This window comes from Sitophilus oryzae, unplaced genomic scaffold, assembly GCF_002938485.1.
Source record: "Sitophilus oryzae breed Bouriz unplaced genomic scaffold, Soryzae_2.0 scaffold_359_pilon_pilon, whole genome shotgun sequence".
Lineage (NCBI taxonomy): Eukaryota > Metazoa > Arthropoda > Insecta > Coleoptera > Curculionidae > Sitophilus > Sitophilus oryzae.
In genome coordinates, this window is record NW_022146928.1 from 624,773 (window position 1) to 651,293 (window position 26,521).

Sequence of the window (26,521 nt, forward strand, 5' to 3'; positions counted from 1 at the left end):
GCAACAAAGGTGACGTAAGAGTCATTGACAAATTATATAGACCCATCCGTGTCGTATCGAAGTTCATATAATAATTTTTGTATCTTTATAAAAATTAATAAAGTGTTTTTTAAGTATCTTAATGTTTTTTAAAAATAATAAAAGTGAAAGATAAAATCTAACATACATAGGGATATATATAGCAGCATATATATATATATATATATATATATATATATATATATATATATATATATATATATATATATATATATATATATATATATATATATATATATATATATATATATATATATATATATATATATATATATATATAGTATATATATATATATATATATATATATATATATATATATATATATATATATATATATATATAACTCGACAGTTACTTATAGGGAAACAGAATGGCAACACTGCCTATTGAGAACGCATGCATTATTGGATTTTTCTGCCGACTCGTCCCGTCGCGTCGTCTATCGACGAGCGAGGCCGAGGTTTCAACCATAAAAACTCTTGCCGCGAGTAATGAACAATTTAACAACCTGCATGCTGATAGGAGGGAGACAAATACAGATATTTTGAGTAAGGGTATAAAAATGTTTGAACTGGCAATAAATAAATGGTTTTTGAAATAAACTTGTATATACATATGAAAAAAATATATGGGCGGCCATCTTGAAAAATGACAGTTTAATGACATGTCACTAATTTCAAAGTCAACTGGATTTTCATAAAATTGATATATATAGGATGGCCATGGGCTAAAATGAAAGAAAAAAAGTTTGAGCTGTCCAAATTTGACAAAGCTGTCAAAAATTTCAAAGTTGTCCGATTTTGATAAAAAATTGATATAGGACGTACCTATGGCGAAAATAGAAAAAAAAAATGTTGAGTTGTCAAATTTGACAGTTGTCAAAAAATATGGAATTAAAGTTGGGGTCCGATTTTGATAAAAATCGATGATGGCCGCCGGGCTAAAATGAGAGAAAAGGTTAATTTTGAGCTGTCAAATGTGACAGCTGTCAAATAATTTTTTTAAATTTGTCCGATTTTTGATAAAAATCGATATATTGGATGCCCCCTACCCCATAGTCGGTTTTCATTTTATTTGTCTCACATTTGAACTGTCAAATTTGACAGCTCACAGAATCATAACTATAATACAAGGACACTCAGTTACGTTTTTTTAAGTTCTCCTTTTTTAATGAAAATCGATATACATATTATTAGGATCCCATAGAAAGTTATTTAAGAAAAAAAAATTGAGTTTAAGTGTGTGGCACTGAGAAACAAGCATAACTAAAAAGTAGATGATAAATTTTATAAAAAAACCTTTTTTAAAAACAAGCTTTTATTTAAATACACTAAAAAGAATAAAATAAACTCTTTTTCTTTAAAACTTTTATTATAAACTTAGAACGTCATTACACAATTTTAATATTAGATATATAAAAGCTTGTCGCGAGATTTCTCTACATCGATAAACAAGTAAATTAACTAAAACCTGTGTCTACCCTGTCTCATTCTCAAAGTTTCTGTTATGATAGACCACTAGACCAGGAATTACAAGATAAAGTTGTCGTACCAGATTTTTATGAGTGCAAATGTACACTCAAATCTCGCGACAAGCTTTTATATAATATTAAAATTGTGTAATGACGTTATAAGTTCATAATAAAAGTTCTAAAGAAAAAGTTTATTTTATTCTTTTTAGTGTATTTAAATAAAAACTTGTTTTTAAAAAAGTTTTTTTATAAAATTTTTCAGAACAATTTTGAAGAACTTTTCTTAAATGAAAATATATTATGTAAATTCGTTAAATTATTTCAGACAATTAAATTCAACCATCAATCAAAATTTTCCTATAATGTATTTTTTGTTAAATTTATACGCAAAAGTTAGAAATTATTATACCTTAAAGAATATTACTAAGAACTTAAATGTAGCAAACAAAAACCGAAAGCTCCTAATTTAGAAACATTCGTAAATAACTATAAGTAATCAATGTACTTATTTCATTTTGCTGTTATTTCTAGAAATAAATTAATTAATTTGTTTTTTAAATGTTTTTCTTTGAGAATGCATATTTATTTAAAGTCAACAATTTAAAAAACGTGTATCTAAATTATGTTCTAGCACCAGTCGAATAATTTTTTACGTCACGCGTAAAATTTTTTTTGAATACATTTATTGATGATTGATGTAGGAGTTGGAAAAGCATCATCTCTGGGCTGACTGAGCTTACGCGGCTTTTGGTTTGGCGAGAGCTCGCCGCTCCAGTGTTCCCTCTCTTCGAATCGCAAATCCGAGCGTAAAAGATCAAAGCGGCACGCTACACTGTCCGGAGCTTGCTTTTTACTTAAGCTGTGCTACGGTAATGGTCGAGGGATCCCCGGTGGCTGACCTTGAAACGAGTTTTTTGCTGCATATAGTCACAGACACTACGCAGGCGGCGCACATCTTTGATGTTGCCAGATCTCGTAAGTTATTTTGGAATTATTTTCAGTAGAAAACAAATATGTGCTTTTCTTAGTGTTTTTGTCAATATATACCGTATGATCGAAAAAAACGGCGTCCAGTTGACTTGGAAATGACGCGACGATTGAGGACATTTCCCTATATAAAATGACAGCGATCTTCATTTTAGTAGTCATCGCTGACGCTATTTTTTTTTTCAATCATAGTACGCGGTATATTATTTATATTATTATTTTAACATTTCGCACAACACGTGAACGCTTATTATGATTGGAAACAGTCTGACATTTGCTCGCGCAAGAGTCATTCCAATATCTGCATGGTTGCCGGAACAGTACGCAGAAGGTTTTGAAGTTGGTTTTGTTGCAGCATGTATTTTCATAGTCAATAAAATTAAATAGAAATAAAACTCTAGATTCCCATAATTAATCTAATTGCTCTAGATTAGTATGCTACGTTTAAAAAGTGCTTCATTAAAAATTCGGATGTGTCCAAGTTTTTTATTTTTTTTTATTTTTAAATGCTGTAGCTCCATGTCATGTTCATAATAGTTTTTTTTAACATTCCATCAAAACTACGGAGGCTTTAAAAGGCCTTTTAGCCTCCGTAATTAAAATTGTAGAATCAGCTTCAGCAACATTAACAGTTACCTTGTTTAATTCTGCTATACATATATTGCATTAATTTTTTCTACCACCTACCACCTTAAGATTTCTCTTTTTTTACACCTAATTTATGTGATTTTCTTAGCATATATGATTTATAAACAATATTTTCCTAATGGAAGGGATTTGAATAGGATATGCAAAATTAAGATATTTTAGCATTTATTTTCAGACAAAGCATAATATTGTATTAAGATTAAGACATAACAAATATTAGTGGGAGGCGGGTGATGGAGTCTGATATTAGGAAGGGTTATCTGGAGTTTTCTGTTTTGGTAGAAGGTGGAAGTAATTCCCTCCGTTAAATGGGCATTTTATTGGGGTAAATCACAAACGCTAACTAAGTCTCTAATTTGGTCTTGTAGTCTTGTATAAACATAGATATAAAACTAATAAGATCAAAACTCAACCTTCACCATATTGTCAAGATTTGGTATTTTAGAAACAAGAAATTACAGTAAATTAAGAAAAGAATATCAAAAGTACACGATATTAAATACTGTAATGTATTCTACGACACAAACCATCTCCCTTCTAAAGAGAAAAAAGATAAAACATAAAACTTATTCAGCTTATTTTAGTCTTATCAACACACTCTTCGGGGTAAAATATTTGTCTAAAAATTCCTATTAATCCACTAACTTGATATTTTTAAGAAATTATGATACAAACATTATAATCAAAGTATGTAAAATGTTACCTCTATCTCCCATTGACGTGTATTGTTCTATAAGACTCGTCATGGTAGTACCACGGCATATAAATCACACGGCAGGCTGATCTCCGCTTTGTTGGCAGAATCTAGTCATTATGTCTTCTGATATCTTGCTTCTTTAAAAAGAGGGAACGCCATAGGGAACGCTACGCGCATACCTTGCGCATCGCCGCCATTATGGGTGCCAGCGACAGAAATTAACCAGTGTCGTAGCCAGTCGTAGTCTTTTTCCATCGACAACATAGTTACGGCCAGGGTTCGGAAAACCTACATGTTACTTTTAAAACTGGCCACATAAACTACATTACATGTAGTTAATGTAGTTTATGTAGAATGTGTAGTATATGTAACTTTCAAATATCAAAGGTTTGAGGTGATGTTATAAGAAGTTGAAGCTTTTAAGGTCGATTTATAAACTCTACAGTTGGCTTTGGATTTGGCGTTGGCGTTGGTTTGCCGTCGTCTGTTCGTCAGCGCCGCAAAATCGCATTTATAAACTCGACGGTTGACAGTTGGCTTTGGCCGTTTTGGGCAGATCTAACCTTGACATTTTTGTTTACTTTTTACTTAAGAGTAGCAGAGTCTATAGTGCGTTTTTAGAGACGAAAGTGTTTAAAGTTTTGGTTTTTTGTTCGAGATTTGCATACAATTTGCCACGGTATTATGAGAACTCCGTCTCCAGGTTAGTAACTTTATAGTACAGTCGCATGTTCTCATTTTCAGTGATTACATTTTCTTGCGACGTACCGTTGGAGTTCATGCCATCTTCGTTGAGAGACAGAGTGTATCCCGGTTCAGCGCGGAAGATGGGAGGATATCTTCTTGCGTTTGGGTGAGTGGATCTCGGGGCGGCATCACCCGCCATGCTGACACCTTATTAGGGGTTATTGGGAAAATTTGGAATTCTCATACTTCAAAACTAGATGTAAACAAAGCATCACGTGATCGTTTCTTTACTACCATTCTATTGGCTGTAACGTCATTTGCTACGTGGAAGCTACGGACGGCGAACCGCCGCGAACGGTAAAAGTTAAACATAATTCCAAGTCCGACGGCAACCGGGCGCCAAAGCCAACGCCAACCGTGTTTATAAATGCTCTTATGGTAATATACAGTTTTAAGAATTGGGCGGCGGCGCCAACGCCAAAGCCAAATCCAACTGTGAGTTTATAAATCCTACTTTAAAAATACATAATGTATTTAAGAAAACGGAAGAAATATGGCTTTAAATATATTTTTCATCATATTATCTCTATTGCACCCCTCATACAAAGGAAAATTATTCATAATATCAATACATAGTTTATTAACATAGCGTTTCATGTAATTAATGAACTGGAAAGACGCTGCCTGCATATACCCTTGCGCACGCCGCCATTATGGGTGCCAGCGAAAAAACTTACACGTAGGTTAATCGGGTAAATTTACGTCTTAATAACTACTTCCGAACCCACGGTTACGGCAGCTTTGAGTCAGTAGCGTGCGGCTTAATTTATTTCATTCTTTTCTGGAGCGATATATTTTGTTTTATTTTTGTTTATTGTGTGATATATTTGGTTTTTGTAGTTTAGTAGTACAATGGAAGTTCGAAATTCTTTTAGTTTTAATACTCAATCATTGTCTACGGCATTCAAAGTAATTTTTATTACTAGGTATCCTGCAAAATGACAAACAAGATTCATTTCTAAATTACTGTTTTTCTGATTATAGGTATCTATTTTTAATTTTTATGGATAGCTCATGACAATTCAGAGAGAAAAGAACAGAGGTCTCGTTGTTTTTTATAAGGTCTGCCGTTTTTAATAAGATGTTTGCCAGATCATTTTGGCAATTTTCAGTACCCGTGTGTAATATTCGGACACAAAGTTTTTTAAATGTTCTTCTAAACTGGATAAATTTATCCTGGATGGGAATAATGATAGGTTTACAAGATATTGGAATTACAAGAATTACAGGAATTACAAGGTAAAGTTGTCGTACCAGATTTTGAGTGCAACGGTACACTCAAATCTCGCGACAAGCTTTTATATAATATAAAATTGTGTAATGACGTTATAAGTTCATAATAAAAGTTTTAAAGAAGAAGTTTACTTTTTCTTTTTAATGTATTTAAATAAAAGCTTGTTTTTAAAAAGTTTTTTTCTTAAATTTATTTTTTACTTTTTAAATTATGCTGGTTTCTCAGTGCCACACACTTAAACTCAATTCTTTTTCTTAAATAACTTCCTATGGGCATCCTAATAATATCTATGTATATGGATTTTCATAAAAAAAAGGAGCACTTAAAAAAACGACAGCTGTCACAGACAGTTCAAATGTGAGACAAATAAATTGAAAACCGACTATGGGGTAGGGAGATCGAATATATCGATTTTTATCAAAATTGGACAACTTTGAGATTTTTTTGACAGCTGTTAAATTTGACAGTTCAATTTTTTTTCTTTCATTTTAACCCATGGCCATCCTATATATAGATTTTTATCAAAATCGGACATTGAAATTTTTTTGACAGCTGTTAAATTTGACAGCTTATTTTTTTTTTCTTTCATTTTAGTCCATGGCCATTCTATATATATCGATTTTTATCAAAATCGGACAACTTTGAAATTTTTTTGACAGCTGTCAAATTTGACAGCTCAAATTGACGACTCGGTTTTTTTGACGGCTCGGCTTTTAAAATATAGTCAAACGTTTATATTTAAATTCATCAGTTACTTTTCCTTTTTTTTTTCCTTTAACTGATTTGTTAATTTGTGCAATTTGAATAATAAATTTGTGCAATTATAATAATAAATTTGTGCAAATAATAATATTTGTGCAATTTGAATAATACAAAATTTGCTATGTTTATTGATGGACATAATGCGAACGTAGCCTCTTTAGATTGTTCAATAGATATTTTATTGGGTATTTCTTTAATTCTTGTTTGTAACTCCTGGCATGTTTTTAATTTTAATTGTCTATTCTCTAAAGTTAAATGTTTAGCTGATTTTTTATTTTTACTTTTTGAGAGGAGTATGCAGCGGTTAACGATTCATTTGTTTAGATAAAATTATTGTGTAAATAAAATTCAGTTTCAGTCAATTACAGTATTTTTTTAATACGATCCTGTCTATCAATAGTTTATTTTCTGGGAAATTTTTTGATACGTTTTAATCCGGCCCTGACTCGGCACCCATAATGGCGTTTTGAAGGTCAATTTTTATAGAAATTTTAAACAATAAGATCTGGACAGAGTTAGTCTGCCGTGTGATTTATATGCCGTAGTAGTACTTTAATACATATAACCAAAACTAATGTTGCCTGTAAATAACTAGAAATTATATAACTTGGATGTAATAAATAATGTGTCATATTGATGATACAAAATAATTCTAATAAGTTTAAAAACCATGAAGAAAAAATCTTGTTATTATTATATTAATTGTATGTTATTATTATATTAATTAGTATAATAAATTTAATCTTAAGATATTAACCAGTTCGTTTTAAAAATATTCTACCAGATTCATATTTGACATAAAACATATGTTTACCGCTGGGTAACGGTAAATACCGAAGGTATAATTTTCGTAAACGCCTATTTATGTTAAATTATGTAATATGGGCAATATGGGGTATTGGTGTGGATCCGTTGGCTGACCTTGAAACGAGTTTTTGCTGTATATAGTCACAGATACTACGCATGCGCACATCGTCGATGTAGCCAGATTGCAAGTTATTTTGGAGTTATTTTCAGTAGAAAATAAATAAGGTTTATTTCAGTGACGGCAATATATACATATCATTTACCTATGTTATTATTTTAATATTTCGCACAACACGTGAACGCTTATTATGTAGGTATTATCATAGTCAATAAAATTAAATAGAAATAAAACTCTTCATTGCTATAATTAATCTAATTGCTCTAGATTATTATGCTACGCTTAAAATATGCTTTGTTAAAAATTAGGAAAAATAAAAAGGGTATGTCCAAATTTCTTCTTTTTTTAATTTTTAAATGCTGGTAGCTCCATATCATGTTCATAATAGGTTTTATAACATTTCATTAAAACTACGTGGGCCTTAAAAAGGCCTTTTATCATCCGTAATTATAACTGTAGAATCAGCAATATTAATTGGTACCTTGTTTAATTCTGCTTATACATATTATATTGCATTAATTTTTCCGCTACCTTAAGATTTTTCTTACCTTACACCTAATTTATGTGATTTTCTTAGCATATATGATTTATAAACAATATTTTTCCTGAAGGATATGCAAGTATTAAGATATCTTAACATTTATTCTCCACACCATAAAGCATATTGACATAAAAAAATTATAACAAATATCTTAATATAAATCATAAATTAACTTAATTAAGTCTTAAGTTGGTCTGTGTATAAATCTAATAAGATCAAAAATGAACCTTCACCATATTATCAAGATTTTTGTATTCCAGAAAAGAAATTACAGTAAATTAAGAAAAGAATATCAAAGTACAGGAATATCATGTATTCTAGGACACAAACCATATCCCTTCTAAAGAGAAAAAGATAAAACATAAAGCATATTTTAATCTTATCAGAGCATTCATCGATATATGCCTACAATTGCTATTAATCCACTAACTTCATATTTTTAAGAAATTATGATACAAACACTATAATCAAACTAGGTAAAATGTTACCTCTATCTCACTGACTTGTATTGTGCTGTAAGACTCATCATGCGGTAGTACCGTATGATCGAAAAAAAAACGGTGTCAGTATGATGACTATGAAATGAACATCGCTGTCATTTTATATGTAAAATTATATGGGGATGTCATCGATAGTCATTTCCAAGCCAACTGCACGCCGTTTTTTTTCGATCATACGGTACTTCAATATACATATAATAATTGATATAATCAAAACTATTGTTGCCTGTAAATAATTAGAAATTAAAAAACTTGTATGTAATAAATGTGTCATATTGGGTATACCGTCATATGGATTATACAAAATAATTCTAATAGGTTTAAAACCTAAATCACGTTATCTGTGCCTAAATAAGAAAAATATCCGTAAATGATAATTTTTAATTCTAATGTAAAAATATCCTAACTTCACAATCTTCATTATCCTTCTTACCGTAATTTTTTATATCAAGATAAATCTGAAATTATAAAATTAATTATAGAATTTGTATTATTACTGATTAACACTCAAAAAACATTTGTTTTCAACTGCAAATAATTCGAAAATAAACTGCAATTTGGCAACATTGACGATGTGCGCTTGCGTAGAATCGATGATCAAATGCAGCAAATATGGGCTTCAAGGTCAGCCACCGGATCCACACCTTTGAGACGGTAATGGCACGGCATATAAATCACACGGCAGACCACCGGCAGACTTAACTCTGCCCAGATCCCATTGTTTAAAATTTCTATAAAAATTGACCTTCAAAACGCCATTATGGGTGCTGAGTCAGAGCCGGATTAAAACGTATCAAAAAATTTCCCAGAAAATAAACTATTGATAGACAGGATCGTATTAAAAAAATACTGTAATTGACTGAAACTAAATTTTATTTACACAATAATTTTATCTAAACAAATGAATCGTTAACCGCGCATACTCCTCAAAAAGTAAAAATAAAAAAATCAGTTAAACATTTAACTTTAGAGAATAGACAATTAAAATTAAAAAACATGCCAGGAGTTACAAACAAGAATTAAAGAAATACCCAATAAAATATCTATTGAACAATCTAAAGAGGCTACGTTCACATTATGTCCATCAATAAACATAGCAAATTTTGTTAATATTCAAATTGCACAAATTAACAAATCAGTTAAAGGAAAAAAAAAGGAAAAGTAACTGATGAATTTAAATATAAATGTTTGACTATATTTTAAAAGCCGAGCCGTCAAAAAAAAACCGAGTCGTCAATTTGAGCTGTCAAATTTGACAGCTCTCAAAAAAATTTCAAAGTTGTCCGATTTTGATAAAAATCGATATATATAGAATGGCCATGGACTAAAATGAAAGAAAAAAAAAATTAAGCTGTCAAATTTAACAGCTGTCAAAAAAATTTCAATGTCCGATTTTGATAAAAATCTATATATAGGATGGCCATGGGTTAAAATAAAAAAAAAAAATTGAGCTGTCAAATTTAACAGCTGTCAAAAAAATCTCAAAGTTGTCCAATTTTGAAAAAAATCGATATATTCGATCTCCCTACCCCATAGTCGGTTTTCAATTTATTTTTCTCACATTTGAACTGTCTGTGACAGCTGTCGTTTTTTTAAGTGCTCCTTTTTTTTATGAAAATCCATATACATAGATATTATTAGGATGCCCATAGGAAGTTATTTAAGAAAAAGAATTGAGTTTAAGTGTGTGGCACTGAGAAACCAGCATAATTTAAAAAGTAAAAAATAAATTTAAGAAAAAACTTTAAAAACAAGCTTTTATTTAAATACATTAAAAAGAAAAAGTAAACTTTTTCTTTAAAACTTTTATTATGAACTTATAACGTCATTACACAATTTTATATTATATAAAAGCCTGTCGCGAGATTTGAGTGTACAGTTGCACTCAAAATCTGGTACGACAACTTTACCTTGTAATTCCTGTAATTCTTGTAATTCCGATATCTTGTAAACCTATCATTATTCCCATCCAGGATAAATTTATCCAGTTTAGAAGAACATTTAAAAAACTTTGTGTCCGATTATTACACACGGGTACTGAAAATTGCCAAAATGATCTGGCAAACATCTTATTAAAAACGGCAGACCTTATAAAAAAACAACGAGACCTCTGTTCTTTTCTCTCTGAATTGTCATGAGCTATCCATAAAAATTAAAAATAGATACCTATAATCAGAAAAACAGTAATTTAGAAATGAATCTTGTTTGTCATTTTGCAGGATACCTAGTAATAAAAAATACTTTGAATGCCGTAGACAATGATTGAGTATTAAAACTAAAAGAATTTCGGACTTCCATTTTACTACTAAACTACAAAAACCAAATATATCACACAATAAACAAAAATAAAACAAAATATATCGCTCCAGAAAAGAATGAAATAAATTAAGCCGCACGCTACTGACTCAAAGCTGCCGTAACTGTATGTTGTCGATGAAAAAGACTACGACTCAGGGTGCAGCCACACTATCCTAAAAACGGCGTATCGGCGTAACGGCGTAATGACCTTGAATAGATTTCCAGTAATTCTATTGGCTGAAACATTCATCTGTCAGAAATTTTATCTGTCAAATTCATCTGTCAAAAATTTCAGCCAATAGAATTACTGGAAATCGATTCAAGGTCGTTACGCCGTTACGCCGATACGCCGTTTTTAGGATAGTGTGGCTGCACCCTCAGGGCCATGTAAGTGAAATATTAAAAATGGTTCCAGCAAAAGTTTCCCAATTATGACGGATGATGGCGCTGATCGTCAAAATTTTTGGACAGGGATTTTGCTTACCGACAATACGACGTGAGCTACGACCGGACCAGGACCAATCAGAAATCAGAATGATCAGTCTTTCTTGGACATTTGCCGCGGAAGTGTGTGTTAATTTCTGTTGTGATAAGTGTGGTTGTGTTTGCAGTTTGATTTTTCGGTTTTGATATTATGTTAAAATTAATTTTGAAGTATTGTATTACCTGTTTTTATGTAATAGTACTTTTTTTAGTTCTATGATCTGATATGTTATGATTTGTTAATGTTTAACAATGTTATACCAAAGAGGTTATACTTAATATACTTATCAATTTGCATAGCCTAACTTTTTTATCAATAAACTTTGTAGATTTTCAGATTATTTAATTCCTTTTGTTTCCGTTTGTAATTTTATTTTTAAGACATATTATGTGATTGTTTCACATTATATGTTTTAAAAATCAAATTGCAAATAGCGAATAAAAATAATTAAAATAAAAAAGTGTATTTTACATTTCCCCCCGGCCCCGCACCCCTTTGGCTAACCTATAATGTCAGCTATGTCGAGAGATGGCGTTACGAAAATGGAACCGATTTATTACAAGGAACTTGGGCTTCTTTTTCGTTAGTATATTCTGTGACTACGACTGGCTACGACACTGGTTAATTTCTGTCGCTGGCACCCATAATGGCGGCGTGCCCAAGGGTATGCGCGTAGCGTTCCCGCCAAAGCGAGTCGGCCTGCCGTGTGATTTATATGCCGTGGTAATGGTGTGGATCCGGTGGCTGACCTTGAAACGAATGTTTGCTGCATATAGTCACAGACACTACGCATGCGTACATCTTCGATGTTGCCAGTTTGCAAGTTATTTTGGAATTATTTTCAGTAGAAAACAAATATGTACTTTTCAATGTTTTTTTGTCAATATATACCGTATGATCGAAAAAACGGCGTCCAGTTGGCTGGGAAATGACGATTGAGGACATTTCCCATATAAAATGACAGCGATCTTCATTTCATAGTCATCGCTGACGCTATTTTTTTTTTTCAATCATAGTACGCCCGGTATATTATTTATATTATTATTTTAATATTTCGCACAACACGTGAACGCTTCTTATGTATTTTCATAGTCAATAAAATTAAATAGAAATAAAACTCTAGATTCCTATAATTAATCTAATTGCTCTAGATTATGCTACGTTTAAAAAGGGCTTTATTAAAAATTCGGGAAATTAAAAGGGATGTGTCCAAGTTTTTTCTTTTTTTTTTAATTTTTAAATGCTGTAGCGCCATGTCATGTCCATAATAGTTTTTTTAACATTCCATCAAAACTACGGAGGCCTTAAAAGGCCTTTTAGCCTCCGTAATTAAAATTGTAGAATCAGCTTCAGCAACATTAACAGTTACCTTGTTTAATTCTGCTTATACATATATTGCATTAATTTTTCTACCACCTACCACCTTAAGATTTCTCTATTCTTACACCTAATTTATGTGATTTTCTTAGCATATATGATTTATAAACCATATTTTTCCTAATGGAAGGATGGAATAGGATATGCAAAATTATGACATTTTAACATTTATTTTCCAGACAAAGCATAATATAGTATTAAGTAAGACAAAAAGTATTATAAGAAAGATGTTAATGACACACTCACAAACTAACTAAGTCTTAATTTGGTCTTGTATAAACACAGATATAAAACTAATAAGATCAAAACTCAACTTTCACCATATTGTGAAGATTTGGCATTATAGGAAACAAGAAATTACAGTAAATTAAGAAAAGAATATCAAAGTGCACGATATTAAATACTGTAATATATTTTACGACACAAACTATCTCCCTTCTAAAGAGAAAAAGATAAAACATAAGTCTTATCACCACACTCTTCGATAAAATATATGTCTAAAATTGCTATTAATCCACTAACTTGATATTTTTAAGAAATTATGATACAAACATTATAATCAAAGTATATTATATTAGTAACATTATAAGTAAAATGTTACCTCTATCTCCCATTGACGTGTATTGTTCTATATAAGACTCGTCATGGTAGTACTTAGTACTTCATAATACATCGATACATATAATCAAAACTATTGTTGCCTGTAAATAACTAGAAATTAAATAACTTGAAAGAAATAAAATAATTCTAATAAGTTTAAAACCATTAAGAAAAAATCCGTAAATGATAATTTTTAATTCTAATGTAAATATATAAATAAATGTTATTATTATTACAATTTTATATATTCAATTTTATATATCATTCCTTAATTTTGGATATCAAGATAAATCTGAAACTATAAAATTAATTATAGAATATGTATTATTATTAACACTCAAAAAAAATTTCCAACTGCACATAATTCGAAAATAAACTCAATTTGGCAACATCGACGATGTGCGCTTGCGTAGTATCGATGATCAAATGCAGCAAATATGGGCTTCAAGGTCAGCCACCGGATCCACACCTTTACCTTAATTTATATTGGTTTATATGTAGGCAATTATTTGGATAGTATAAAAATACATGTATTATCTTTGCTTACAATTTATTATACAATAAAAAAAATCTACAAATATCACAGAACAAAAAATCTACAAAATGCAATAAAATAGGATGTATTAAAAATAGTAGTATTATTGTACTATCAATGAATTATAGCATTATTTAAGATTCTGAAAGTGATATTGGTGGTTATACAGGGTGTCCCAGGATTTGTCCATTATACAGGGTTTTCATTATACAGAACATTTTTTTTTCAAAGAACTGACTTGAATGAGATTTGAGGTGCCTATATTTTCCTAACAGCTTTAACATTTGACGTTCACAAAAATCAAGAAAGTACGGTAAGGGTGAAAACTACCCCCACCCCTACATAAATTTTAGTATAAATATTTTCCAACGCCACTGACAGCCGATTTTCTTTTTGTAAAATGGTCCCTCTAGTATTTACTACATTTTTTGTCTCTTATAAAAAATCGCCACTGTGCATACTTTTTCAGAAAAAAAAAAAAATTTTTTTCAAAGCTGACTCCAAAAAATGTTTTTTGTCACATTAAGTTATGGAGGCGCATAAAATCTATTATGCTACAATAATGTAGCTGTGGGTAATTAATTTATTTTGATTCAACAAATACGTAGTTGTTGTATGTCCACGGAATATTGGAACTCCCGGTATATTATGTAGGTCTGCTTTGGAAAAAAATCTACAATTCTTTGTTCAAAAACTATGCGATGTGGCGTTTTTTACAAGAGACGAAAAATATAGTAAATACTAGGAAGACCATTTTAGAAAAAAAAACTCTGTCGTCGATGGCGTTGGAAAATATTTCTATTAAAATTTATGTAGGGGACGGATTTCACCCTTGCCGTGCTCATGATTTTTGTGAAAGTCAAATTAATGTTAAAGTAGTTAGCAAAACATAGGCACGCCAAATCTTATTGAAATCGGAATAACGGTTCTTAAAATTTCTTTAAAAATGTGTTTATCGTATTAAAGTTTAATGCCATCTAACTGACAAACAAAGCACTTTTGTTTATGTGTAAATTGTATCCAATGAATTTGTTTTGATTCCAAAATGCGTAGTATATGTAGATTACAGTTGAGGGTTGGAACCTTTGGTGTTACACAGCAAAATAAAAACACTAAATCACCACAATACACCAAAACACTTTTACTTTTACACTGGACGCGCGTTTCGCTAACCATGTTAGCATCATCAGCAGATGATTATAAACCAATATTTGCAATTCTGCTGATGATGCTAACATGGTTAGCGAAACGCGCGTCCAGTGTAAAAGTAAAAGTGTTTTGGTGTATTGTGGTGATTTAGTTTTTTATTTTGTAGTATATGTAGTTCTATGACCACGAAATATTGGACGCCCTGTGTATATAACAATGTAATTATACAGGATGAGTCTTAAATAAGTGCAAATATTTTCATTCGACCCCAGGAACACATCTATGAGTTTTTTTTCGCAAAAAAAGATGTTGAAAATCGTGCATTTTCTGTTAAATTTCCCTGTATATTTTTCGAAAACTTTTTAGAACTGCCTGTTCACCTCAAATTTTCTCACGGTATAATTTCTTAAACGGCCTACACACGTAACGATTTATCGTAGTGCGCGTTGAACTGCAGATCGTAAAGAAAATCGTACGGCTTGCAGTACAGTCATTTTTTGTACACACGATGCAACACATTGTACTGCCGCAGTTCAGATTATTCACTTTTCGTCGAGAAGGGCTACCGTTATGTCAAGAATTTAAAAGAAGAAAGCTGCCGTGCTTGTAGCTGCGGTATTGCTGATAGATGAAGATGATGAACAAAAAGAAATCAAAAAGCGAAATGGTGTAAAAAGTGGTTGCTGGAGAGAAAGAATTTTTTTTTCATTTTATTTGCATAATCTTTTGATTTCACGTCCCATAAGTATCTATTTTCTCTATATAAATCAATAAAGTCTTCCCAGAACGTCTTATTTTTAAAATCCATAATATTGATTAAACCAAAAATAAATAAAAACTATATTGTAACTGCGCGCTGCGGCAGGGAATACACTCAACGCGTTCAAACCCCACCCCAGACACGACCCGTTGATACGATATTTTACGGAAGCTCCGTACTGCAAACGATTTGACGACTGTATACTGCAAACCATCCAATTTCCCTACACATGCTACGATTTATCGTTAATGCGGCAGTTTCGATGGATATCGTACTTCGTACTGCATGCAGTACGATAAATCGTTACGTGTGTAGGCCGTTTTAATATCTGATATTACCATAGTTACGGCTTTACTCCATGGTTACGGCACTAAAATGGATGTAAATACAGAAAAAAATCCGGTGGCTCTCAAAATTTTTTCCAAAAAAATTATATTTTTTTAAATTTTCAAGCTTATATAACTCGCTTATTTTGGACTTATCTTAAAAATGGTAAAGAGAAAATATGTTTCTTTTATCGAGATCTACCAGCCCTGAAAATACTTGCACTTATTTAAGACTCACCCTGTATAATAATTAATATTTCCAATTACGCCATTTCTTTGGTAAAACCTTAGATCTTATAAACTTCGGGGATAAGTAAATGCGCTTCATTTTTGTTGAAGACACGTCAGCGACATTCGACTCTCTGATTACCTTTGTCTTTGACACAGATTGACCAATCGCCTGTCTTTCTTTTGGGCATATGTCATTTTTATGACATAAAATATATTGTTATTCGAATATTAATTATTTATTGGATAATATTTATTAGTATATCAATTATTTAAAGAAAAAAATAAAAAAAAGGTAAATTACCTAATAATGTTTAAAGTGATTAAGTTACCTAACATAAATATATATTTCACTGCATAAAAGTCGGTTTAAAAAACGATTTTAAATAACACATATCTTGGTTTTTGAAAATATGGAACATACTTTACAGAGGTTTTCATACTTTTAGTGTTGTTGAGTCCTTTTAAGGATAAGATTTTTCCTATTGCGGACAGCTTCACATAATTAGCTAACACTTTTATCAGTCATAATGTCTATTTATCCACCAATTTATCCACTTTCAAAAAGAACACAAATCTAAAATATCGTCGGAAATCCAAATCAAGTATGTGGGATATTCTTTATATCATGGGTCAGACAGTATACAAAAAGCACAAAAAGTGGCAGTAATCAAGCATTAATTTCTTATTGTTTTGAGTTTTCAATGTCAAAACATATTTTAATGTTTCCTTGGTTACTGAGTTCTATGTGTTGCCCATTCATCATAGCTATTTTTCAAAGTAGTATTTTAAAACATTTTTAAAAAAGAATTTATCCTTATATGATTTAATTTTTGTTTAAAATTTATATAAAAAGTATACTGAGATAATATGACAAATATTTCCAAAATAATAAATAAATCAGTATCAGTTATATATCTTGATTAAAAATTTTTAATGGTCTACATTTTTAGTAATTGTAGTCAACGCAGCGAAAAAACGCCCCAAGTTAGCATACACGTAATATCGTTCTGCGCATGCTCAGTAGCGTATTCAGAGAGAAGGATAGGTTTATACGATAATCTTGTTCTAGAAAGAAATAAATAGAAAAATGCATGTGAAAGTCCCGTAAACAAAGTCGTTGGCATAGCTTTATCCGCGAAGTTTATAAGATCTAAGGGTAAAACATTATAAAAGTCGAAAAAAAAACAGAAACAGAAAAGAAGCAAATAAATTATATAAATAAATATTATCACGACAACTAAATCTAATTATGCTGATGGCACAACTTTAAAAATAAACAGAAAAATTCTTACAAGATAACACCAAATTAAAAAATAATATATTCAATATTTCAGTAATAATAAAAAATAAAACTGTATAAAAAATATATAGACTATTAAATGATATAGCGAGAATAAGTGACAATTATGCCTAATGAGACTCTAGGTAGTTTTATAGGTAGAGAAGTATTTTGACATTATCATTTTTTCAAAGTTAAATTATACACAATGGAACGAAGTAGCAATTAAAAAAGACATTAATATTAATTAAATAATAATTATAAATAAGTCTTTCAATAAATCAGTCACAAAACTAGTAAAAATATGTTGTAACTTTAATTTTCACAACATATAGTGAAACTAATGACTAGATAGTATATTATGGTACTTATAGACTGATGTATGTAAAGAAAATGACTAAATAACATGCACGACATATTATTTTACATTTTTTTTTACTTAAATTATATTTGGTAATTTTATAGTAACATTAGATTAATACCTATTTGAACGACCTCCACTTAATTATCTACCTTTTTTTTCAACGTACCGACCACTTTGTATGGTTTGTCTTCGTCAAGAGCTGGTAATTCATAAGGGGCTGCTCTTCTCTGCAAATATAAAAATATTAATTATTTTATTTCGCATTAGAAATATAATTGAATGTACAGAGTTCACAGAGTATTTTAAGTTGTACCAGGGCATATTTGTATGTTGTACCAGGCAGAGCTGCAGCAAGTCAGTTTTAAAAAGACTCAAGTCTTAAGTCATTTCTAAAATCAAAATGATTTAAGTCTAAGTCAATTTCAATATAAAGTTCGAATGACGTAAGTAAAAGTCGTTGAGTTTTAAGTTTTTGTCTTGTCATTTTCTTTCAAGTCAAGTCATTTTTGTAAAGACTTAAATCAATATAACGTTAAGTCTTTTTTTACTTAAATCATGATAATCTGCAAGTTAAGTCAGTAAATTGATTTAAATCAATATAATTTCCCTCAAGTCAAAACAACCAGAAATGGCAGAAAAAATTAATAATTTCTAAAATACAGGGTGGCAAATTTTTCTAAAAAAAAAATATTTTTTTTTCATCATAACTCTGATTTTATTACAGATATCTTTATGAAACTTGATTTTATTTATTTTAACCAGTGCCGTCCATACGAGTTTTACATTTCATATTTTGGAAAAAAAGTGGTAAACCACTGACTTCTCTTAAAATAGAAATTATTTTCAAAATGTCCATTCATTTCTAAACATTTTTTATCTCTTGATTTTTATAAAAATATTATTTTTAATATACCATCAGAGAATTTTTGAAAGAAAAAATTAGAAAATTTTACAACCCTGTATCTGAAAAGTTAAGATGTTCGTACATTCATATGAAGTTTTTTCCTTGGAATAATAATAATAATAACAATAAACTTTATTTCTAAATTACAATATAAAATTGTGATAGAATAGTCAAAACGAATACAATAATAAACCTTTTACTTATGCATCTATGCGAAAACGAAAAAATACTGATACAAACAATATCTTTCTTTTTTCTTCGTATGATTTTAACAATTTATTATACATTTTCCATAAAAAATTCATTTATGTTGTAATATACTTTTTCTAATAAAAAAATTTTCAACTTATTTCTAAAAACATTTATATTCTTACATAATTTAAATTCAGTTGATAAGCAATTAAACATTCTTAATCCTAAACACTGTGGTGAATTTAACATTACATTAGTACGACATGGTATTTCATAAAATTTATGATTAGCTCTTGTATTGAAATTATGGACTTCAGAAATTAGTTTATATTTATGCTGGTGTTTATAAACAAATATACATAGCTCTTGAATAAAGATACTCGTCAAAGTTAGTAACTTATATTCTCTAAATAAATCTCGACAAGTTTGCCTTGGAGAAACACGAGCAATACACCTAAGTATTTTTTTTGGACAGTGAAAACCTCCCGAATCCTAGTGGATGTTCCCCACAGTATTATGCCATAGCGTAATCTTGATTCGACGTATGCGTAATATATATTTGTTAATTGTTGTTTAGATATAATATCTCTGAGATTTCTAAAAAATATAATGTAGAATTTAATTTTGGTAATAAGTTTTCACAATGAAGATTCCATGTAAGACATTCGTCTAGAATTAAACCAAGAAATTTTACACTACTACAATATCCTGCTGTAAGACAGCGTTATTAAGTGATATTAAAATTTTTTCACAGTTTTTTTGACGATTATGAAATCTCATGTATGTTGTTTTTTCAGTGTTAAAAAATAATGAGTTGTCACTAAACCACGAATGCAAATTTTGCAAAAAATCCGTACATTTTTTTTTCCAAAACGCTATCCACAGAATCGGATAGTATAACTGATGTATCATCCGCATAAACAGTTAAACGGCCCACACATTATACGATTTATCGTACTGCAGGTTGTACAACACAAATTTGATTCGACCGTTTGAACGACATATCGGACGCGCTGTTGTCCACAAACTTAAACTACAACGGGCCACACATTAATACGATTCGTCGTACTACATGTCGTACGACAAGTTGATAAAACCGCTGGAACGACAGATCGGATCCGCGTTTATTCACTAACTAAAACTACCATTTGATGTTAATCACCAACAAGTAGTAGTTTTATTTTCCATTCATTTTGAATTCTATTGTAGCATCTGCTTTTATTTCTTTTAATTTTTCCAGTAGGATATCATAACTGGCATTTCTTTTTTGTTTATTTAGGTATTCCTTACTTTTCACATCCCACAAACAAGGTTGATTATGATAAATTTCTATAAATTCCGCCCAAAAACTTCTCGTTGGTATCCATTTTTAAGAGATTGTTTAACCATGTGCAACGAAAAATGTAAACGATCTGTCTGCGACACATAGGGTTTGCACACAAACCATCAAATCTATCGTATATACTACTGCGTTGTACTACAGATTTTCTGCATGCCATACTTCCGTACGATACAACTTTGTCTTAGTACAAGTAGTACTACAAAGCCACTAACTATTCAACCATTGATCCAACGGTGAAACGATTTGATGTTGTACAACTTGTAGTACGATAAATCGTATAATCTGTGGCCCGTTTTATATGTGCCAATGATGAAAATAAATCCATTTCGGCAACATAAATTAAAAACATCACAGGCCCTAAGACTGAACCTTGTGGGACTCCCATATTCAGTATTAGAGTTATACTGCTTAGAATTGCCATTTTCAAAGTGCGATAACTGGACGTACTGATGTCTATTTATCAGAAAAGTCTTAAGCCAATTAAACGCACAGCCATGCACTCCAGAGTTCTCAAGCCTATGTATCATTTTTTTATGATCGATACAGTTAAATGCCCTACTTAGATCGCAAAATATTCCAATAGGACATTCGCCTGCTTCCACAAATTTCACAATTTTCTCGTAAAAACATGTTAATGCTGTTATGGTAGATTTATTTCTAACAAATCCATGCTGACTTTCAGGAATTACGTTAAACTTGGTCAAAAATGGCTGTAGCCTATCTAAAAAACTGTATTCAAAAATCTTGGATATACTAGAGGAAATCGTCACAGGTCTATAGTTATCAACAGATAATGGGTCACCTTTTTTAAAAACTGGTGATACTTTACCCGTCTTTAGTACTTCAGGAAATATTCCAGAGTTGAAAGACATATTTATGAGAAAAGTTAATGGTACTGAGATTATTGCTGATACCTTAGGTAAAATAAATGTGGTATTTCATCAGGACCTGCCGATTTTTTATTTTTTAATTTTGTATTTATTAAGTTAAATAATTCGGCTTCAGAAAAAGGGAATAAATATAAGCTATTATTAATTATTTTATTATTGGAATGATTATATTGTTGCGAGCCGGTGTGGACTCGACCTAACCTCACAATATGGCCCGCCCTCGGATGACCTTAACATCGCATAGACACCGCAATGATTCATTCGTTCGAGAAGAATCGAGACCCACTAGAATGGACTAGTACATACGAGAACATTCGAAAATCTTCTCTATGCGCCTAACGATCTATGGACTATTCTAGATTTCTTTTGCTGTAGGTATAAAAGCCGGCGGCAGTGGCCTAGAGAGGGCAGTTATAAATATACCAGTGCAGTTGACGCGCAAAAATTCAAAATAAATTCTTAGTTATAAATCGTTTGTAAATAGTTCTATAAGTCTTTTATCGTTATTGTTTTTGTAAATTAGTGTTAAATAAATAGTGTTTAAATAAATTGTGACTTTCTATCCACACGGAACCGACGAAAAACGTAACAATTGGTGTCAAGTGTGGCGTGTGTGATAGACTAGAAAAATAAAAAGACTGAAAATGGCTTCGAAAAAATTGTTGAAGACTTGAAAGTGTCCGAACTGAAATGTATATTGGAAGAGAGAGAGTGCGAGACAGATGGAAAGAAAAGCATTTTGCAAGCCAGACTGAGAGACGTTTTGATTGAGGAAGGTGAGGATCCTGACACATTTTGCTTCGAGTTGAAGGTGACCTTGACTCGTGCCTACAAAAAAATTAGAAGACAGTTTGAATGACAAAATTACAGAAAATTCCCGGGAATTGCAAGACAATTTAAACGGCAATTTGAATAATTTAGAAGATAAAATGATGAAAAAATTCCCAGGATTTAATTAATATTTTAGAAGATAAGATCGCAGAAAATTCTAAAAGACATACAGGCCAGCTTTTAATAATAAAATACTTAATTTAGAAGAAAAGATAACAGAAAATTCCAGGAATTAGAAGAAAAGATTATAGAGAATTCTACGGAGCTACAAGACAAAAATAACACAAATTGAGGACGATGTAAAATAAAAAATCGAAATTTTAAAACAAAAAGAAATAGAAAAGGCCAATTCACCAAAATGTCAAGAAACATCGGAGGCACCGAAACTAGTCGAAAACAAGTATATCTCAAAGTCAGTTATTAAGCCTCCACAGTTTGACGGAAAACCGCTTGGGCCAATTATTTTTGCCAGTTTGAGGCCGCTGCGAGAGCGAACGGATGGACAATCGCTGAAAAGGCTACCGCTTTGACTGTCGCACTGCGAGGAGATGCGACTGATATCCTGCAGACACTGTCACCATCGGAACAGGGAGATTATCAGCAATTGGTACGACATTTAGAAATGAGGTACGGCCAAGCTCATTTGGAACATGTCTATCATTCCCAGCTAAAAAATCGCATTCAAAAGTCAAATGAGTCTCTGCAGGAGTTTGAAGCCGACGTAGCCCGCCTCGTTCGCCTTGCGTACCCTGCTATGCCCGAAAATGTTATGGAGCGCTTAACAGTACAGGCTTTTATTGATGGTTTACGTGACAACGAGACAAGGCAAACACTTCTTTTAGCTCATCCAACGCATTTGGGAGATGCCCTAGCACGTGCCCTGGAATTTGAGGCCGCGAAAGAATGCTCTAGGTCTCTAGGATTTGTACGGGCTGTTGAGGAGAGTTCCGACGATTCCAAAGTGGAAAGGATTGTGCGGAAAGTACTGGATCAGTATATGAGCAAGAAGGGGGGACCGATTCGCTGTTGGAATTGCGGACAGATGGGAAATCGTTACAAAGAAGAGAAAGAAGTGAAAGTCTTAAGGACGACTGTGGTTGGTGATAGTTGGCAAACCGAAGATCTTGCAAATGACCAAATCAGTGATCCAGAGTTGGGCTTGGTGATTAACTGGAAAAACGCGGACCAGAGACCAACGTGGGAGGAAGTTTGCAGATATTCGCCGAACGTGAAGTCGTACTGGTCCCAGTGGAATTCATTGGTATAGATAACGGATTACTTCGCCGTGTGATTGAGAGACCAGAGGGACAAGAAGAGAGAAGGCAGATCGTCATTCCAAAGAAGAGGGTCCCGGAAATCTTGGCGGAAGTTCACAATGGAACCAGCGGTGGACATCTTGGTGTTACCAAGACACTTGGCAAGCTGCGTGAACGGTTCTACTGGGTGAACTGCAAAGAAGATGTGAGGGCCTGGTGTAAGAAATGTGACATTTGCGCAGCCATTAATGGGCCACAAAAGCGTGGTAAAGCCCCTATGCGCCAGTACAATGTTGGTAGTCCCTTCGAACGAATAGCGATCGACGTGGCTGGTCCTTTCCCGGAGACGAACGATGGCAACAAATACATTGTGGTAGTAATGGATTACTTCAGCAAATGGGTCGAGGCCTACGCGTTGCCAAATCAAGAAGCGTCCACGATTGCTGATGCCCTTGTTAAAGAATGGATCTGCAGGTTTGGTGTTCCCATGGAGCTTCATTCAGATCAGGGAAGAAACTTTGAGTCCAATCTGTTCCAAGGCGTCTGTGAAGTCCTGAACATCCGCAAGACCAGGACGACTGCTCTACATCCACAATCCGATGGGATGGTTGAACGCATGAACAGAACTATCAACCGTTATCTGGCCAAAGTAGTCTCTGACCACCAAAGAGACTGGGACAAATTTCTTCACCTGTTCCTGTTGGCCTACCGTTCATCCGTCCAAGAATCTACAGGGCAAACTCCAGCCAGCATCGTTATGGGACGGGAAGTGCGCCTACCCTGTGATCTGAAATTTGGTTGCCGACCGGGAGAAGAAGTCGCCGGAGAAGATTATGTCCACACACTACGTCAAAGGATGGACGACATTCATCAGAGAGTCCGCCTAAATATTCAAAGTGCTAGTGACCGAATGAAGGAACACTACGACATTCAAGCTGAGCATGGAGGATACCAACCAGGGAAGTTGGTGTGGCTATATAACCCGCAGAGACGTCGTGGGTTATCTCCGAAGCTACAATCCTCGTGGGAAGGGCCATACGAAGTCATGGATAGAATTAATGACGTCGTATACCGTATCAGAAAATTGCCAAAAGGAAAACCGAGGGTAGTCCATTTCAACCGTTTGAGCCCCTACCAAGGCGAAATAGAAGATCGTGCTGGGACCGTGAGAACCTGCAGCTTTGATCCCCCTGATTCGGAGATGTCCTTTGACGATTTCATGGCCCGATACAACAGCAGTGAGAAGGCTCGCTATGGTGTAACCAAAGAAGATCAACGAGACCTCTTTTCCGTGCCTCCTGATTATTCGCTCGCTCATTGTGTGGCTCGAGATTTGCGGATGTCCAGAGGAATCGCTGCGACGTTCAATGAGAAGTTTGGGCGTGTCGGAGAACTACGCCGACAGGATCCAGAGGTTGGAAGCGTCTTGAGGCTAACCGACAATGCACATGGTCAAGCAAGGCACATCTTCTACCTGGTCACCAAGGAATGGTCCCCGAGTAAGCCGACTTATCTCAATCTATGGAAGACCCTGATTGAACTGAGAGAAGCCCTGCTAAACAACAACATTGCACGATTAGCCATTCCGAAGCTGGCGTGTGGACTCGATGGTTTGAGTTGGCGTACAATCCGGAACATGATTGAAGTCTTGTTCAGATTTACGGGAATCGAGATCCTCGTTTGCTGCTACAACCCAAAGCTGAGATCGGGAGAGAAAACTGTAGACTGCTATTTCTACCAGACTTCGCAATGTACCAGGGGCCAGCTTTGCAAATACCTTCATTCACCGTATAATCTCGGGACGAGCATGTGCCTAAGAAGGGGGCAGTGTTGCGAGCCGGTGTCGACTCGACCTAACCTCACAATATGGCCCGCCTCGGATGACCTTAACATCGCATAGACACCGCAATGATTCATTCGTTCGAGAAGAATCGAGACCCACTAGAATGGACTAGTACATACGAGAACATTCGAAAACCTTCTCTATGCGCCTAACGATCTATGGACTATTCTAGATTTCTTTTTTTGCTGTAGGTATAAAAGCCGGCGGCAGTGGCCTAGAGAGGGCAGTTATAAATATACCAGTGCAGTTGACGCGCGAAAATTCAAAATAAATTCTTAGTTATAAATCGTTTGTAAATAGTTCTATAAGTCTTTTATCGTTATTGTTTTTGTTAATTAGTGTTAAATAAATAGTGTTTAAATAAATTGTGACTTTCTATCCACACGGAACCGACGAAAAACGTAACAATATGATTGTACTTTTGATATTTTATTTCTTATTCGATACGGAGCTTCTTTAAAGTTTGTATTGAAATAATTTACTATGAGTTCAGGGTCTTGTATGATATTATTATCGATGGATAATTCTATGTTGGACTTTTGTTTTTCAATTTTGTTACTGAGTTCTTTAACTATACTCCATGCACTTCTTCCGGGATTATCAGATTCTGATATTTTTTTCTCATAATATATTTTTTTGTCCAGTTTACTAAATTTCTATGTTTTGTTTTATATTCTTTATATATTTTTATAAAATTGTTATATCTTTTGGATAAAAAATAAAAGTTTTTCAACTTTTCACTGGAGTCTCTAATTTGCTGTGTTATCCAAGATTTATTGGAATGAATTAATTTAGTCCTCTTAACAGGAAAACATATATTAAAATGATACAAAAATATATTCAAAAATAAGATCATACCTTCCCCTATATTATTCATATTATATAAATTTTCCCACGATTCATTCTCTAAAGCAGTTTTAAAACTATTAATACTACAATTATCGAATTTTCGTTTAAAAATGTATGAAGTCTTGTTGCAATTCGTAATATTGCCAAAATGTTGAAAGATAGCTCTGTGGTCGCTGTAGGGAACATCCACCACAATTGGGAAATTCTCAGTCTCAAAATTTATAAAAATTTGATCTAGCCTTGATACAGATGTACCTTGCACCCTTGTAGGCCAGTGTATCAAGTGGTAAAAACCAAACGACTCCAATACTAGACGTAGACGTTGAAAATCATTGTTATTTTTTAAATACGAGTTTATATTGAAGTCACCTGTAACTATTAGATAATCGCTTGGTTTATATAAGAAATTTAAAACATTATATATATTATCTATAAATATATTCACATCTCCTAGTGGCG

General features: G+C 32.6%; 1 protein-coding gene across 1 annotated transcript in view; it reads right to left on the minus strand.

Annotated features, from left to right (window-relative positions):
* Positions 1–16,251: 16,251 nt before the first annotated feature.
* LOC115885020 (zinc finger Y-chromosomal protein 2-like) overlaps positions 16,252–26,521 on the minus strand; it is a 32,283-nt gene continuing 22,013 nt past the window's right edge. The window contains exon 6 of the mRNA XM_030903762.1: positions 16,252–18,182. Within this exon, the coding sequence (XP_030759622.1) occupies positions 18,093–18,182 (90 nt within the window). The 3' untranslated portion in view covers positions 16,252–18,092. The remainder of the gene's footprint in view (positions 18,183–26,521) is intronic.